At 39.9% G+C, this 19,228-nt stretch overlaps 2 protein-coding genes across 4 annotated transcripts in view; both read left to right on the top strand.

Annotated features, from left to right (window-relative positions):
* Positions 1-1,895, top strand: part of LOC100016460 (mannose-binding protein A-like) — a 38,875-nt gene extending 36,980 nt beyond the window's left edge. For all 3 annotated transcript variants that reach the window (XM_007478500.2, XM_007478501.3, XM_001370257.5), the window contains exon 7: positions 1,367-1,895. In XM_007478500.2, the coding sequence (XP_007478562.1) occupies positions 1,367-1,743 (377 nt within the window). In that variant the 3' untranslated portion in view covers positions 1,744-1,895. The remainder of the gene's footprint in view (positions 1-1,366) is intronic.
* Positions 1,896-9,613: 7,718 nt separating this feature from the next.
* On the top strand, positions 9,614-18,746 carry LOC100016501 (pulmonary surfactant-associated protein A-like). The gene is made up of 6 exons (XM_007478504.2): positions 9,614-9,761; positions 9,891-9,953; positions 10,272-10,483; positions 11,300-11,407; positions 14,643-14,720; positions 17,818-18,746. Exons 3-6 carry the CDS (start codon positions 10,285-10,287, stop codon positions 18,189-18,191), a joined length of 759 nt encoding a protein of 252 aa, XP_007478566.1. The 5' UTR covers positions 9,614-9,761; positions 9,891-9,953; positions 10,272-10,284; the 3' UTR covers positions 18,192-18,746.
* Positions 18,747-19,228: the final 482 nt, after the last annotated feature.

Genomic DNA, 19,228 nt, shown 5'->3' on the forward strand with positions numbered 1-19,228 from the left:
ATTATAGACATTTCTCCAAACATCACTTTCTTAATATTAAAAGTAGGGATAATGATCCAGCTCCCTGAAGGCATTCTGGTCCAATAAATCAGGGAGTTCCTTCCTCATCCCAGCTCCATGAACAGTAACTGAAATTTTAGCTCTTTATAGTTTATATTTTATAGATGAGAAAACTGAGACTCAGAGAGATTAGAGCATCTGCCTTTGGACACAGAACAAATAAGTGGAATTTGAACCTAAGTTTCTCCTGGCTCCCATCCCAAAGTTTTCTCCATCACACAAACCATACTGATACAAGGACATTACAAATTAGAAAATATCATCTAACTGTTAGCTGTTTATGCCAGAGTTGGTTGGGGGAGTGGAAGTGGGAAGAAGGGATGGTTCATATGTGTGGTCTCATCATTGTGGGGAAATACATTGGAGAGAAATTCCTTCCACTGACACAGATTTGCAATGGCACCTCCAGTTTCCCTGTAATACATAGATTATTCCATATAATACAAAGAAATTCATCTAGACATTGAGAAGTTATGTGATTTGTCCAAGCTCACATGACCAGAATGTGTTTAAGGCCAAATATAAATCTAGGTCCTCCTTATTCCTAGGCTAGTCCTTTCTCTCTACTAGACTACAATCCTTCTCTTTATTCTTTTTCTGTTAATAAGGGGGGAAAGATAGCAAATAGCTAAATATTCCAATCACAAATTTGACTTTGAATCACAGTTTCTCTTCTCAACTATTCCATGTCCCTTTCCCTGGATCAGTTCATCTTTAATTTTTAGTTGTAATGTATCTGGTCACTTCCCTTTGACCTGCCTGCCCTGGGACAGGTGTTTTTTTTTTTTTTTTATGTTTCTTCCATCAATTGATATCTGTGGGTAAAGACCCTTGGTCCTGGCCAAAGGTGTTCCTTTGGTTCACAAACCACGCCCTTCCCACACTTAAGTTATGGACCTCATCCTAGTCACTTTGTCCCTAGAAGTTGGGCTCCAGACCTCACACTGCCAAAACAGAAGCTTATGGCTATACCAGAGGGTCTTAACTCAGGAGCCATAGAGTCCCCCCTGAAAATGTCTGTGAGTAGATTTCAGAGGGGTCTGTAAACCTAGATAATAAATTTTCCTCTTTATTTTCATCTACTTGAAATTTAGTATTTCCTTCAATTATTTAAAAATATTCTCCTCTAAGAAGGGATCCACAGACTCTACCAGACTGCTGAAAGGGTTCATAATGTGCACACACACAAGTTAAGAACCCTTGGCCTAAATAAATGTGACTATGTCTCTTCTGAAGTAGCCTTTCCAGGAAAGGCATTAGTTTGTTCCTGTGCTGAACTTGTCAACTATGCTAATCTCTCCCACAGTTCTGGCCTTCTCTGTGGGCAAAAAGGCAGGAAATAAACTTTTCATAACTAATGGAGAAAGAGACACTTTCGACAAAGTGAAAGCTCTCTGTGAACAACTTGAAGCTACCGTTGCAACCCCAAAGAACAGAGAGGAGAATAAAGTTATCCAGGATTTGGCCGGTGGCATCTCAGCTTTCCTGGGTATCACAGACAGAGAACAAGAAGGACAGTTTACATACCTGACGGGAGGAAGATTGATTTACACCAATTGGAAGAAAAATGAACCCAATGATTATGAACCTGGGGAAGACTGTGTATTAATGCAGAGTGATGGGTTATGGAATGATATATCCTGTACATCTTCCTTGCTAACTGTCTGTGAATTTCCTGCTTAAATGGATCCCTCATTGGGCATTGAATGTTAAGACCCTTTACTTGTGACTCCATAGCAATGATACCAGAAAAAATGTCAGAACTTTGTAAGCTTCAAGTTCAGTTGCCATATTCTGCATTGAAACACATAATTAAAATACCTAACTCATCCTGATTTTCTCATGCATATTTATACTAGCAGTAATCCCTAGTATGTCCAGGCATATGCTAGGAAAAGGGAATGCAACCTCTGACTTGGAAAGAGAAAACCAAGAAAATATAGTTCTATGAGCTTTTTTAGTCTTCATCCCAGAGGGGCTAGTCCTCTCCCTTGGACACCCCATCCATAGACACATCTACATAAATTTGTGTGTATCCATATATGTATGTATATATATATATGTATATATATGTGTGTGTGTGTGTATATATATATATATATGTATATATATATATATATATATATATGTAACTATGGCTCGATAGATTTTGTTGTCATTCAATCATTTTCAATTTTGTCTGACTTTTCATGACCCCATTTAGATTTTCTTGGCAAAGAGAGTCGAGTGGTTTGCTATTTCCTTCTCTAGTTCATTTTATAAATGAAGAACCTGAGGCTTACAGAAGTAAGTGACTTGCTCGGGGTCACACAGCTAGTAGGTGTCTGAAGCCAGATTTAAGCTCATGAAGATGAGTCTTCCTGATTCCAAATCTAGTGCTCTATCCACTGCTCCACTGAGCTGCCCCTTGTCACTGACATCAGATAATCACTGGAGCTGAAGTTTGGTATCTCAGTTGACTGGTCTTGATAATTACCCCCAACAACATCTAAGCACTTACAGCATTTAAGGTCTCTGCCATTCAGAAAGTTTCATGATATCAGGAGTTTCAAGAGATCTTAGGGGACCATTTGCACTAATCTCCCTCATTGTTCAGATGAGACCAAGACAAGTGACTTCCCTAATGTCATACAGCCCAAACAGATCTAGGATTCCAAACTAGATACTCTGACTCCTAACCCACACTCCTCTTGCTCTACCTTCCTGCTCCTCCTTATTACTTAACCTCCTGTGTTGTGTTGGAGTTCTATTCCTGGTGTGTATGTGTGTATGTGTGTGTGTGTGTGTGTATACAAGCTGGACTCTGAGTTCTATCCTTGAGTGTTAAAAATATGTGATATCTCTGGTATTCATATCACACTGAATAATGTACTTAATTGGGATTAATGTCTATGGCCACGTTGGCCAACCTATGGCACTCATGCTGGGGGGGGCTGTTCACCTTCCCCCTCTCCACTTGCTCCTGAGGACATTTCTCACTTCATCTGCACCTCTGCTCAGCAGCCCACTAGGAACATTTCCTCCCTTTCCTGTCTGGGGTAAGGTGGGGGGCTCATATGTGGTATGAGGGTTGCAGTTTGGGTACTCAGTCTCTAAAAGGTTCTCCATCACCGGTTTATGAGTGATGAGAGGGGGAGGCAGCGTCCAAATCACTGAGTCTAATTGTTCTCTTTGCAAATACTGTTCACTGAGCACCTACTGCAAGGGTAGGTACATACCTAGGCCATAAGTAATATTAGATATCTTGAAGCCTTAAGGAGCCCACAAATAAATTAATAGGAATTAGTATTAATTAATAAGCCATTAATAGGAATATTGTTGCTCAGTCATTTTAGTTATGTCCAATTTTAAATGACCCTCATTTGAGGTTTTCTTGGCAAAGATATTGGAGTGGTTGGCTATTTCCTTCTCTGGTTCATCTTACCAAGGAAACTAAGGCAAACCATGTTAAGTGACTTTTTCAGGGTCACACGACTACTAAGTGTTTGAATTTAGAGTCGAACTCATGAAAGTGAATCTTCCTGACTCCAGGTCCAGCACTCTATTAACTGTACCACCCAGCTATCTCTAAATAAATGGATAGATAGATAAACAGGTAGTGTTTAAAAGGAAAAAAAATAACTGAACAAAAATTTGAGCAAAACTTTCTGTAAGGCTGTAGGTTACAAAAGTCATGATCTACAGACACACCCAGTTTGATCTGAGACACTGAGTTCTTAGATCCTACAAATTGTATAAGCAAAGGCAATGACAACAGTAATTATGAATAGGGCCTGGGTTCTGAGCAGATGTTCAGAAAAATGGTCCTGAACAGGGTTTATAAAATTGATTTCAGGATCAGCAGTTATAACTATGCCATTCCCCCTTTTCTCCTTCTCTTTCTCAGGTGACTTCAGTAGGGGTCCGGTTCCCCATGTCACAATCTCCAGGGTGTGGGGCAAGGCAGGGGGGAAGTATATAAGCACTTTCATCCTTGCAGAGATTTTTAATACTATTCCTATTACTTTTTCTCTTATTAAAATCACAGAGTTACAATTTACCAAACTACTGTAGAGGAATCCTTGTAAGTGATCAAAAGCTACTTAATTAAATTTCTTCTTACAATAGATAGAGACAAACAGACAGACAGACAGACATGCCCTAGAGAACTTAATGCTTTCAGTTCCAGCACCCATACTGACCCTCTGGGTCCCCATGGTAATAATTATGATTGCTTTATGTGGCATAGGGCACAGACAGCCCTAACCATGTTTTTTACCTTATTCCCCAGCTACCATTTCTCCCTTGTCCTTCCACTCCACCTACCACTTCCCAGTGCTGAAACCATAAATAATCAATCCAGTCATTGCTCCTAGTGCGTCAATCTACTCCCCTATTGCTCATCCCCTCATCTCTGTGATTTTCCAAACTAAAATATACCCACCACTGATGGCCACTGGCCCCCCTTTAGGTGCTATCTCTTCATATTCTATTAAGTCAGGAAACGCTTCCTCAGACATTGCCTACACTCCAATTGGACTGCACTCTTGAGGGATCTCCTTGACTTCAGCAGCATCACTCATTTAGGACTTCTTTCACTCCTCCCCAATAGCCACAGTAAACTGATTGTCTGAAGATCTCACCCTCTGGCAAGATCCAGTCAGACTTGTTACTTATATCTCATCAGTAATCTCTGCCCCTCAGGAGGAGCAACATCTCTTGCTTTTCAGGTGTGTGTGTGTGTGTGTGTGTGTGTGTGTGTGTGTGTGTGTGTGTGTGTGTGTGTGTGTGCATTATCTCCCCGGTTAGATAAGCTCCTTGAGGGCAGGGACTGTCTTTTTATTTTTCATACTGTGTGAATTTAATATAAATTGTATCACTTAAGTCCATTTGAAAACCAATTTTGGTCAGTATCAATCCCACCCTTTAACCGGGCACCACTGACTTCCTAGCTACTTGGGAGAGGTTTGCTTTAGTCCCATATGGCTCCTGTGTTCTATAAGACCCAGAACTGAGGTTGTCTGTCCAACCAGAGAGACCCAGAAGGAGTGGCTTAAAAGGCTTCATAAGAAAGGGGACTGTGGAAGCAAGCTCAATTTTTTAGGTGTTTGGCTCTTGGCACACTTGGGCTAGAAACTTACTGGAACAGATGTTTTTGCCTGTTGAACATAGAGTGGCAAACTCAGAAACTCAGATTAATTAGACGTGGCCAGGTGATCATGTGAGTTCCTCTTTTTCTCTAATATTTACTAATATATATTTATAAATTAATATACAGTCTCCAGAGAATTTTAATCACAACAATATGGTGGCCAATGAATTGGGAGACTGAAACTCTTGCTTTATTTTTTTCTCAGTTTTTCCTTGTCACATAAAAGTGGCTTACAGGTAGGATAGGAAAAAAAAATTATGAGTTCTGAGGTTTCTGAGAAAGCAAACACAGAAGCTTTAGGTAAGATGACTTTTTTTTTAGTTTATTTAATTAATTTAGAATATTTTCCCATGGTTACATGAATCATGTTCTTTTCCTCCTCTCCTCCTCTCCCCTCTCCCATAGCCAATGAGCAATTCCAATGGATTTTTCATGTGTCTTTGATCAAGACCTATTTCCATATTATTAGTATTTGCACTAGGGTGATCATTCAGAGCAGATGACTATGTTTTCCTGTGTATATGTCAGTTACTTTTTTTTGTCTTTCTTTTTGGTTGGGGAGTATTGCAATAGAAAAGTGAAAAGCCTTTAGTTTAGTATTGAAGATATAGAAATTAGTGTGTGAATTTAATAAAGAGATGACCTTCGATTTTATGCCCACTCTTTCTTTAAAACTAAACTGTGCTTAGGGGATTCAACAGAACACCTGGTGTCTAGGGAGAGGTCTAAGATGGAGATTTAAACAATTTATAACCTGTTTTTCTTTCCTTTCCCTTTTTAGGGGTTCTTAGTTTGAAGATAGGGAATGCTCAGAGCATCCCAAGTGGAAGTCCCTTATATAAGCTCCTTATCTCATGGAGAGAGAAAGGATTGCCTATTAAGCCAGGCATGTCTAGAAAGGAAACAATCAGTTTCTATAAACCTCAGTCAGAAAAGGTTTTTACATGGCTTAGATATGGCTCTTTTGATTTCAACATATTAAAAAAGTTAAAATTAGCTATTAGAAATAACAACTTCATGGCCTCAGACACGTCCCAGCTCTGTGACCCTGGGCAAGTCACTTAACCTTCATTGCCTAGCCCTTACCACTCTTCTGCCTTGGAACCAATACACAGTATTGCTTCCAAGATGGAAGGTAAGGATTTAAATAAAAAAGAAATAACAACCCCAAAGAATTATCTTACCGGTACCTTTGAGTGGCACTCCTTGATCAATTTACTAAAGTTCAACCACAGAGCCAAATTGTTAACCAGTCTTTAAATGCTGTTCACATCCTTCTCATTTTGGCTCTCTGCCAGTGTCTGAGACTGCTCAGCCTGCTCCCCCTTCCCTCTTCTTGGGGACCCTCCCCAAAGTTTCCTTTGCCCCTCTCTCACCTGTAGACTCTGTTCATCCACACCCAGATGACTTTTTCTCTGGCCTTTGCCCCTCAACAGCACCTGAGACTCCATCTTTCAACTCGGTCCCAGAAACCTCTCTAACCACATCTGTTCCTGCTCCTCCAACTTCCCAGCATATTCTCTGCATCCTATTTCACCCAGACTCTCTTCCTGTTCCTCCTTCTCATCCTCATCATTCTTCTCCTCCTCCTTCTACTCAGTCTCATTTCTACTCAAGTCTCCACCCAGACTTTAGGCTCCATAGTGGAAAATGATGACTCCCCTAAGGGCATGTTTCCTCTAAGGGAAATTGCCACACATAATCATAGAGGCTACCTGGTGACATAAAGAAATCAAGTCCCTTCTCTCCATCATATATTAAAATGTGGATAAAAGATATCCCGGAGTTAAGATACCAAAACTCTGATTGTTATCAGGAGCTTTGAAGGCATTTTTCAAAGTTTTAATCCAAGCTGGGGTGATGTAATGGATATAATGCATACCTTACTCACTGAGGGAGGAAAACAGGCCATTTATCCTCTGCCTCTCTTAATTTTCCTTTGACATCCTTTTTCAGCTTCTCCAGAATGTGTGTCCAATTCATATTTCTCTTTTGGACTTTTTGTGTGTTTGCTTTGCTTTCACTGTCGCTTTCTGAATCTGTTCCTTATTCTTTGTCTCCCTAAAAAGTCTCTATCATTAGGTGCTTTTTTTGTTGTCTATTCATTTTTCCAGTCTTTTTATAGGTAGGCTCTGCTTTTTTTGGGGGGGGAGGAATGGTTAGGGCACCTTCTTAAACATCAGTTCATCATTGATGCTTTATTTCTGGGTTTCTGCCAGTTTTAGTTCTTCCAAGATGGTATGATGGCCTGAGGACTGGGGGATCTGAGAACCACCTCCCACTACTGATTCAATTATCCCTTGAGGTTGCTGATAGCTGAAATTCCCCCCTCAGACTTGGTGTAGGCTTGTTATGATCAGGCACACAGTAGATTGCCCTGCCCTTGGGCTCCATCTTGAGTTTTTGGAAAAAGGTTCAGGGGGCTCAGCATTGGGTCAACCAGCTACCCCAAACTGGGATCTATGACCTCACCACAGGCCCAGACTGGGACTCCTGGCTTCACTCTGAGTCCACACAAATCAGGCTGCATCAGTACAGACTATCCTGGGCTGGAATTCCAGATGTCACTATAGGTTTGCTTGGAATTTCAAGGGGTATGCATTGGCTTGGACCTCTATTTTCCCAAGCAGGATCTCAGGGTCTACTCCTTTCCAGACTCCAATACTTTGATGCTAATTTTTCCAGGCTGCTCCCTTCCTCCCAGAAGGGCCTCATGTGACCCTGAAGGTTAGGAACATTTATGATTGTCTTCTGGACACAGGGACTTCCAGATCAGTGTTAGTGAGCAAACTTAATTCTGAATGGAAAGCTATTGGTTCTTTAAATGTGGTAGGAGAGTCAGGGAAGCCTCAAAATCTTAGAAAGCTTTCTCCTTGCATTGTGTCCATGGGCCCATTATCAGTAGAACATTCATTCTATTAAGGTCAGATTCTCCTACAAATCTACTAAAGAGAGATCTCTTATGTAAACTAAGGGCCCCTATATCATGCTCTCCAAATACTTTTGTTTCTACAATTGCCTGAGGACTCTCCAACTTTGTTCCCAGTCCTTCTTCCTGATATTCAGGAAGACAAACTATGGCCCCCATCTTCCATTCCATTCCATTCCAGTATCCTTTAACCCTGGCAGCTATTGAAGGGATAACCCCAGTAATTATTTCATTAATTAAGCAAAGAGTAATAATAAATTAATATATGATCTCCAGAGAATTTTAATCATAACAATTCTTGTATCCCTACTGCTTATCACATTGCCTGGAATATTGTAGTTGCTCAATAAATGTTTAAATAATAACAATAATAATAATAATAATAATAATACTTACTATATGCCAGATAAGCACTTTAGAAATATAATCTCATTTTATCCTCACAACAACCAAAGAGAAAAGGTGCTATTATTGTTCCTATTTTACAGCTGATGATACTGAGGCAAAAAGTTGTTAAGTGATTTTTCCAGTATCTCACAGCCAATAATTTCCTTTGACTAGATTTGAACTCAAGTCATCCTGGCTCCAGGGCCAAGACTGTGCGTTGTGCCATCACCTAGCTATTTCTCAATGTGACTATTTATTGACTTGTCTGCTCTTGCATCTCTATCTCCAGTGTTTGGCACTTAGTGGGTGCTTAAGAAGTGTGTTTTTCATCTATCCAGTCCACTGGCCAAACCCCACATATACACTAAACACCAAATGAAGACTAGAGATTCTGGTTCATTAGTTGTTGTCCTTCATTATAAGAATCCTGCAGAAATGCTGTGAATGGAGGTAGATATGATGATAGGATCAGAAGGGAAGATCATCATTAGGCGATTGTCATTAGTTATTGAGCCACTGTCTCACATAAATGGAGTGAGGGCAGAGAAGGACCTCTAATTATATTTGATATTTATAAAACTCATCAATTTAGGACTGGAAAGGACCTCAGTGATTAACCCCAACATTCCACTTCAGAAATTAGGAAACCGAATTTCAGAGAGGGGCGTGAATATACACAAGATCATCAACAGGATATGTGCAGAGTAAGAGATAGAATTTTAATCTCTGACTCCAGATCTAGTACTAGTTATATCATATCAGGTGTGTGCAACTCAACTGACACCTGTTTGCTTTGTTAGATTTCTCCTATCTCTTGCTTCCTCAGTTAGACCTCTGGAGAGTAAGACCATGTTTTCTCCCTTTCTTGGATGCTTCAAATTGCTCCTATTCTACTACTCTAGTCTGTACTCCAGAGAACAGTAAGTAGCTCAGAGAATATTTTGGAATAAATGAAAGAAAGAGAAGGGGGGAAAGAGCATATTCTCACTAAATACCTCATGATTTGATTTTTCAATAAGTTTCAAGAGAAAAAGTACATTAGACATGAGGGACAGGGAGAGGGAATATTTATTCTAGCCAAAAATTGCCAAATTTCCCACAAGTCTTAGTAAACAGAGAAGTGGGTACTAAGTTCAGCTGTGGATTGAGTATGAGGACAGAAATCCAGCTTTAATCAGATTGAAATGAGCAGAGGTGCTTATGCATTTTCTACTGAATCCATTCTTCTCCTTCATCCTTTGGAATAACAGAGAGGTAGGGAATACAGCAGGGATCCTTCACTCAGGGTCCATGAACAAAATTTTGGAGTTTGTGACCTTGGGATTGGGAATTTTTGTTTTTACTGGCCCTATCTGAAATTTGGCATTTTTTCCAATTATTTAGAAACATCATTCTGCGAAGGACTCCCTCAGGTTCACACAGCTTCCAAAGGAGTCCATGACACAGGTATTAAAAAGCTTAAGGACCCTTGGACCAAACCATAGGCTTTTACTTTATTTTCTTTTCCTTTCTGTTTCATCTTGCTCAATTAGGAGACTGACTTCACTCCTTAACATGAATGTGGGAATCCCAAAAACCTTCTCTTCCCTGTGTCTGTCTCTCTGTAACAGGTAGTTCTCATCCAGGACACTTTCTTGGATGATATTTCCTGATCATGCATCCATTAGGATGTTAAGATTAGGTCTATACCATCAAGGGAAAGGATAAATAAAGATTGTTTTGACCCAAGAGCCACCAGCGATGATTCTCCTCAATATTTCCCAGGTCTGGGGTTCAAATGATGGTTCTCCTGCCCCTGCTCAGTCTCTTGCTCCTAGAGTGGGCACTCATTGGATCTTGCTCAGAAAAAGGGGGAAATGATGAGCAGCCATCGACTTACTCAGACACTTACTATCATGGTCCTTGGATTGCTGGACGGCCTGGGAGAGATGGACGAGATGGGAGAGATGGAGCCAAGGGTGAAAAGGGAGACCCAGGTATGTGAAAAGCATCCATTTTAGGTAAGAGCAAAAGTATAAGATGAGTGTTAGACATTGATTTTTTTAACCCTTACTTTCCATCTTGGAATCAATACTGTGTGTTGGTTCCAAACTAGAAGAATGGTAAGGACTAGGCAATGGGAGTTAAGTGACTTGCCCAGGGTCACACAGTTAGGATGTGTCTGAGGCCAGATTTTAACCCAGGACCTCCCTTCTTTAGGCATGGAATCATTCATCTTATGGAACATATCCTCCAACCTCCTCATTTTAAAAAGAAAGAAACTAAAGCCCAGAGAAGAGGTCTGATTTATGCAAAATACACAACAAGCTACTAGTAGAATAAGAACCCAGGTCTCCAGGTTCCTTTGTTTAGTGTTTTTTCCCATTACCAATGTAACAAGTGTTACATTTTTCCATTTTCCCTGAAGGACTTTCAACATAAGGTCTCACTCACTCCAGGAAACCTGTGAATCCCTGGGACTTAATGATTCTAGTGACATATTCTGCCAATACTAGATGGCTCAGTGGTCAAAGTGTCCATGATCTTCTCTGGAGTCCTCTAGTAACTTTCTTTCCATTGGGTGGTACAGTTAATGGGCCTCAGAGACTCCATTTTCTGGAATCACTGGATACCTGTGCCCTTATAAGGACCCTATACAGCAAGTTTAGGATGAAAGATCAAATGCTGAAGTGTACAATTTTTTTACACACTCATTAAAGAATATAATAATAATAATAATAATATATATATTAGGTGAAGGGTTATACAATATATACATAATCATATGTAATAAAATTATTTCTGTTAAATAGGCGAAGTGCTCAATGGCATGCAGGGATGTCCAGCAAATGTGGGGCATTCAGGAAGCCCAGGGCCACAAGGACCTCCAGGAATTAAAGGCATGAAAGGAGAACCAGGTGGTAAGAAATTGTTTGCTTTTTGCCCAATGGAGAATGGGGGAAAGGAGAGAAAGGAAAAAAATCTGCAGACCTAAAGTATGGAAACAAGAAGTAGTTCTCAAGCTTTTTCTGCATTCAGACTACTTTAATAGTTTAACTTCATAAGGTAGGTGGAGGAAAACCTGAACTGTCCCAAAATAAATAAGTCGTGCCCAGAGAGGGAGTAGAGGTGTCCCTGGAGAAAAAGGTATCCTGGGGTGGAGAGGGAGGCAGCTAGGGTGACTCAGTGAATAGAGAATCCAGGCCTGGAGACTAAAGGTCCTGGGTTCAAATTCTACCTCAGATACTTCTGATCTGATTGCCCCTAAGCAAGACACTAAAACCCCACTTACTACTCCTCTTACTTGGAACTGATACTTAGTATGGATTCTAAGGCAGAAATTAAGGGTATTAAGAAAAATAAAGGAGAGGAGAGGAAAAGAGCAGAGAGGAGAGGAGAGGAGAGGAGAGGAGAGGAGAGGAGAGGAGAGGAGAGGAGAGGAGAGGAGAGGAGAGGAGAGGAGAGGAGAGGAGAGGAGAGGAGAGGAGAGGAGAGGAGAGGAGAGGAGAGGAGAGGAGAGGAGAGGAGAGGAGAGGAGAGGAGAGGAGAGGAGAGGAAAGAACCCCTGAAGGAGAAGAAGACCTGAATTTCCAAGTCTCCATTAACCTTGGTAAAACCCAGGTAGCCAATAACCCCCAAGCCAAATTGCATTCTAGTGCAATTCTGGTTCTACCCTTCCAATTCCAGAAGACTATATCAATAGCAGCCAACTGCTGCCCAAAGGTGCCCTTCGGCAAAATCCAATCCCACTCATCGTCCTCAATATACCAACTTTAGGGCTTGAAACTTTTATTGGTCTTTCTCCCACTTCATTCAAAACGAAAAGGAATAAGTTTATAGAATGATTAATCTTAAATATATGAACAAATTACAGAAACTCTCTTTATTTGTTTACCCTCCACCAGCATTCACTGCAGGAGAGGGAGTAATCAGGATTTCTTTTCCATATTGGTTTTGCCTTTTGTCAATCCTTTTCCCTCTGTCAGTCTCTTTGATACCTTCACAGACAAATTATCTCATGGTAGAAAACCATTTAAAAAAAAAGACAGCTTAATATTGCATGTTGCTGAGACAGAGGGGAAAAGAGGAGGCTGACTGGCCTAGTGTCCTCTGATAATGGATCAATTAACAAGACTCATCTGGAAACCTAACAAGCCATCCTTCTATGGACCAGAGTCTCCCAGGGCCCATTCTACAAGGCTCTTCTGACCTTGACAATAGTGTATGGACTGTAGACAAAGTGGAACCAGTAATACATTCAAACAGATTTTTTTTTTCCTCAAAGCAAGGGTGTCTGTTTACTAACCACAGAGAAATCAAGGCGATATTGATTACCTTGGGGAAAGGTTAGCTCAAAGACAAATATGCAGTTTGACTAGAGAGCTACATTGCATGGGAACCATACAGAAAAGGCATACATAGAAGAAAGAATTCACTCTTTTTTTCAACAAAACAATTAAAATTGCTAACAGTGGTATAGTTCTTACGATCTGCCAAGCACTGTGATAAGTAGTTTATAATTTTTATCTCATTCAATCCCCACAACAACTTTAGGAGGTAGGTACTATTATTATCCCCATTTTACAGATGAAGAAACTAAGGCAAAAAGCAGTTAAGTAACTTGCACAAGGTCCCACAATTATTAAATATCTAAAACACTATTTGAACTCAGGTCTTCCTGACTCCAGGCCCAGCACTTTATCCCCTTATACTACCTACCAACAAAATCTGTTATGTAGAGGACATCATGCATCATGTACAATACTAGGTTTCAGTTGCTTAATCTTTTACAGTAGTGTCCAACTCTTCCTGATCTCATTTGGGGTTTTCTGGGCAGAGTTACTGGAATAGTTTGCCATTTACTTCTTCAGATCATTTTATAGATGAGGTAACTGAGGCAAATGGGGTGAAGTGACTTGCCCAGGGTCACACATCTAGTTAGTATCTAGTAATATTTGAACTTAGCTCTTCATGACTTCAGACTCAGCACCAGATCCACTGAGATACCTATCTACCTTAGAAAACTTGGAGGTCATGTAATCTAACCTTCCCCCTATTTTATAGAAGAGGAAACTGAGTTCCAGAAGGGCTAAAATACTCATTCAAGATGACATTAAGTAATCAATTTAAATTCTGAAGCCAGATTCTTTAACTTTAAATCCAGTATTTTTCCTACTCCACTATACTATCCCCCCTAGATTTAGCACTGGGAGGGAGCTTCTACAAGTCACCTAATTCAGACTCAATTTAGAGATAAAAATGTGAGGCCAATAAAAATTGTTTGCCTAAGATTGTATGTGTTACATATGTGTTAAGACATTCAACTTTCACAACCCTTTGAGATCCATGCTGCTATTATCTCATTTTCCCCTAAGAGTAGCTAATTGATTTGCAGTTTGTGAGCAGGTTTTCAATTCAAGTCTTCCCAACTGCAAACACTATTTTGTAATCTCTTCCTCAAAAAAAATCCTAATACTTTCTTATTTTGTCAAAATTACAACCATTATCATTCAGGACTATGAAGTTTTCAACATTTAATGGGGTTTTTCCCCCAATTCCTCACTTTTCTCTCTCTCCACATGTATAATTAGTTGCCAGATCTTGCTATTATTACTTCCAAAGGATGCTTCTCTCCTCCATCTTCTTCTGATTACTCATATAACTATCCTACTAGTTTAGGTTCTCCTCTATCACCTGAACTATAGAAATAATTTACTAATTGATCTCAAATCTGTCTTTTCTTCAATCTACCCTCCATACAACTACCAATGTGATTTTCCTAAAACACTACAGAATTCTCTTATGCAATAAACACTGGCAACTCCCTAGTGCCTTGATGATTAACTATAAACTCCTCTGTCTGGAATTCAAAGTCCTTCATAATCTGGCCCCAATTTGCCTTTCAGACTTTCTACATATTAAATAAATAAATAAAATAATAATAAAATCCCCTTTATTCCTGGTCATCTTGATGTTCCTCAGAAGCAACACACCTCCTATTTCCATGCCTTTCCTCTCCTCAAGCAGGGAAGGTACCTTCATCCTGTTTTTAACTTTTACAAACCCTTAAGAAATCAATGTTGCATGGATGACTTGTTGGCTTGAGCTGGCTCTTTGCCTTGTCAGACACTCAAAAAAATATTTTCTTCCTCCCAGGAATACATCCTACTCTAATTGATGAGCTCCTTAACATGACCTCATATTTAGAAGCTCGCCTCCTAAAGTTGTCAAAAGGTAAGTCTATGGATCTACCCTCTACAACAGAATTCTAGAACAATACATTTTGGGGACAACAGGGTCCCTATTCTCAGATAGAAGAGGGAAATAGGACTCAATACCCTACTCTTTGGCTATCAAATTTGGGTCTTGACGGAGGAGAGGAAAAATAAGGGAGGAAAATGGAGGCAAAAAGTGAGGAAAACAACGATTCTTGCATCTCATAATATTTTAGTTTGATTAATGTAGTTTCTGAAAGAAAATTGTTTTTTTGGAAAAGAGACTATCTTATTACTTCTTTTGGAAAAAAGAGAATTTAACCAGATCAGGTCAACTATCAAATATTCTTTTTAACTTCTCAAATAATGGTAGATATCTAAAAGCCACTCCTTTCATGTTATTTCAAAAATGGCAGTAGGTTAGGATGTTTAAACAACCAGGGGAGGCACTCAGAGGGAATTATTATGGCTGTCCCACTCAGAAAGACTTCCAAGTTCCTTAAATCAAATACAATAATAATAAGAGTAAAAATTTAAACAATGCCAAATATTTTTATAGTTTTGAAGGCAATTTGCAAGAATTACTTCCTTTGTCCATCCAAAAACATTATGTGATACTTTTCACAGATAATTAAGTCTCAACGAAATTCAATAATTTACAAATGGTCTAACAACTAATAAGTGTCAGAGGTGATATTTGAACTTAGGACTCAGCTGGATCCAAGGACCAATAATCTTTCTATCACATAGCACACATTCACAGTAATAAAGTATGATAAAACAAAGACTAATCACAAAAATCATAATAATTCATTTGAATTCTATCTCCTTTGTATTACTGTCATTCATGCCTCTTCCATATTTAGCTATACCGCAGCACTCTCACAGGTCCTCTTCTCTTTTCTCTTTATTCTCCTTTTTGATGACCTTTTGTTCTCATGGGTTCATCTAGGCAAATGACTTAAAAATCAAAATATCACTTTGTTTGTGAGCAACAATCCCACATCAACCCCCTGCTGAATTCCTCAAATTCAATATACCCGACACAAAACTTATTATCTTCCTTGCTAAAGCACCAGTCATCTCCTCATAACAAAACTTCCAAACCTTGGAGCCAATCCTAACTCTACTCTCCCTAATTCTCAAACCTATTTGGGTACCATGTCTTGTTGACTTTTCCTCCACAACATTTTCCCTTTCTCTCCACTCACATAGCCTTGCTCAGGCTCTCATGAGCACTCTTCTTGGACTATTGCAATAGCCTGTGGTTGATCACTCTGCCTTCAGTCTCTCTCATCTCCAATCTATTGCCCCCCTGATGACAAGGTTGTATTCCTAGAGCAAAATTCTTACACTCCCTGACTCACAAAGAACCAATAAATAAGACCCATGTTTGAAATTTAAGGTCCTTCATAACTAAACTCTAACCTCTTTTTCTAAGATGATTGTACATTATTCTCCACTCATGACCCCCTTATCCAGGGCACTCTCCATTCCCGCTATACTGGTTTATGTCATGTCCCTTAAACACATCACTGGGCTCCCATATCCTTGGCTTTTCACAGGTTCTACCCCAAACCACCTTCATCTTCAAATGTTCTCCTTCCTTTTTTCTGAGATTTGGAGCTCCAGTATCTCTTCCAAAAGATCCTTCCAAATCCTCCCAAAATTACATCATAATTTGTCATGTGTAGTTTATATCTATGTATAGAATGTTTTGTGACAGAGGCTGGCACTAGGGAAAATACATACTCTTCAGCCTGGCACTTTTTCTCCAGTGTCAGCCTCTGTCACAGTTTCTGCCTCACCTCTGGCCAAGTAGAATGTAGTTTGCTGAGAATAGTAACAATTTCATATTAATCTTCATATTCCCAAGTCCAAGAAGAGCCCAAAATATGAGTGGGTTAAAAAATTAAACAAACATTTATTAAACTCCTGGCACCATACTTGGTGCTCAGAACATGAAGATAAATACCAAATGTCTCTGCCCTCAAGAAGCTTACATTCTAATGGAAAGATATGACATATACAGAGATACACAAAGTATCTCCAAAGTAATTTCAATAGGGAAAGAGTCTTAACAATTGGGGAAATCAAGAAAGGGCTTGTTGAGAAGATGGCATCTGAGTGTGCTTTGAAGACAGGCCGAGGAACTCTGGAGGCAAAGTCCATAAGAATGGGAGGCTACCCTCTATGCAAAGGAACATCCTCTGTGGGGAACAGTGAGTGGGCCAGTATAGACTGGAAAGTACATGGAGGAAATTAATAGGAATAAGACTAGAATGGCAACAATAAGCATAATAAAGTCAGCCACAATGACAAAGTCAAAAACAATAACTGCCACAAAATACATTAAAGTCACTAAACTCTGCATATCCTTCTTTTGAACCTCATAACAGTCCTCTAGCATTATTAGCTATTTCAGGTTGTAAACCACTGCAAATATTATCTCAATTTATCCTTGCCACAATTTCAGGAAGAAGAAACTATTATTATCACCATTTTACAGAAAAGGAAACTGAGACAGGCAGCAGTTCAATAATTTATTTAGGATCCCCCAGCTAGTAAGTGTCTGCAGCTGGATTCAATCTCAAATGTTCCTAACTCTAGGTGGATCAAGCTATCCTAGCAGCCACCTAATTGCCCCTTAATTATTTCCATTTTATATATAAGGGCACTAAAGATGAGAGCAGTAAAGGGTCCTATTTACAGAAATGCCAATTTGGAGAGACCTAAGAGGCTATTGAATCCAGTCCTCTCATTTACAGGTGAGGAAACTGAAACCCAGGAAAGAAAAGTCATATCCAGGGTCACACAGCTAATAATGGTCACTGTCAGCAACAGAGTTTGAAGACGGGTTTTCCTAATGGAGACTTTTCAGTGCCAGGCTAAGGATTTCAGTTATCTGTTCTGAGTGTGACATGCAGAGACAGAGACATAGAAAGAATTAGTGAGGAAATGAAATGATGGAGATGAAGGAGAGAAAAACAGGAATAAAAGAAGAGGCTTCCTGAAAGAGAAATATATTCAGACATGCTCAGATACACAGAAATACAAGCTCTGAAACGTAAAGACAAAAGGAAAACTGCACTAAATATGTTGTCTCTGATCTCCAGCCCTCACTTTATATGGAAGCATGGCTGAACTGGGAGGAAAGTTTTATGTCACCACTGGCCAGCCTTCTGATTTCTTCATGATCAATAAAACTTGCCAGGAGATAGGAGGTGCTGTTGCCACTCCAAAGAATAAAGAGGAGAATGCAGCCATCATGAAGCTGGTGGTGAGACACAACACATATGCCTTCCTTGGCCTAAAAGAGGGAATAATAGGGAAATTCTATTACCTGGATGAATCCCCTGTAAAGTACACCAATTGGTATTCAGGGAGGCCAGATGGGCAAGGACAAGAAAATTGTGTGGAAATGTACACAGATGGCACATGGAATGATAGAGACTGTTCTAAGCATCGCCTGGGTATCTGTGAGTTCTGAGCCCCCACCAGGGCTGGCCTGTCTGGGAAAGGGTAAAGGACCTACTAATGAATTTAGTGAATTATTTTGCTCAAGACTTGGTGACCCAAAGGAGTTAAAATCCTCTGCCTCTCAGGAAGGAGTCTATGAGAAGGAGGTTTTAATGAATTCTATTTGTAGCTCATAAAACAAGATGAAAATGGGTTCTTTTGTCCCTTGCCAGGAATCCCCAGCTCTCTTTATCCCCTTTTTACACTCTAACCAAGTCCTACCCAGCCTTCAGAACTTAGCTGAATGTGCTACCTTTTTTCCCATATGGCCATGCCCGGTTCTGCCATTCTACAGTAATCTTTGCTTTGGAGCCCTTGCACATTTGTACCACCCAATTCAATTGCATGCTCAAGTTGCTTAATGTTTTAAGTGGGTATGTCTATAGCTCCAGCTTGAGATAAACCTCCTGAAGAGCTAGGAATTTGTCTTCCCCTCCTTCATTCTTCACAGTACCTAGGAGATGGCTGGGCAGATAGAAGACACTGAATAATTGAATCAAAATAAAATCATTTTTATTGAATTGAACTCATGTCTGCTTTGCTCTGAGAAGTGAGTCCAGGGACAAGAGACCAAGCGAGCACTCTCACAAGATCCCTCTGAAAGAAGGTTGAAGATCACCAACAAGTGTACAATTTCCCATGTTTTCACTCAACTAGTTACTAGGAAGCACAAAGGTGTCAAGTACCTCCCAGCCCCTGTCTATCCTGGACCAATCCTCAATACCTGACACATTGGCTCCTTCTACTATATTCCTATGAACACAATCTCTACTCAGGATGCCAGTTTCCTTCACCCAGAGATTAGCCTGCCAGAGAAAACGCAGGCTTGTCTCATTTCTCTGACACACATGCCTGAGAGCAGGACATTTGTAGGGGAAACATGAGTGGGTGGGTGGGAAAGGTTGTTAAAATAATAAATCAAATAAGTTACAAACTTACAAGTGTCTCCATGGCTAAGCTGGAACATGAGTCAAGCCATTAGAGCTTCCAGGGAAGAATAGAAGGCTC

Source organism: Monodelphis domestica, chromosome 1 (genome assembly GCF_027887165.1).
Source record: "Monodelphis domestica isolate mMonDom1 chromosome 1, mMonDom1.pri, whole genome shotgun sequence".
In the NCBI taxonomy this organism is placed as follows: Eukaryota; Metazoa; Chordata; class Mammalia; order Didelphimorphia; family Didelphidae; genus Monodelphis; species Monodelphis domestica.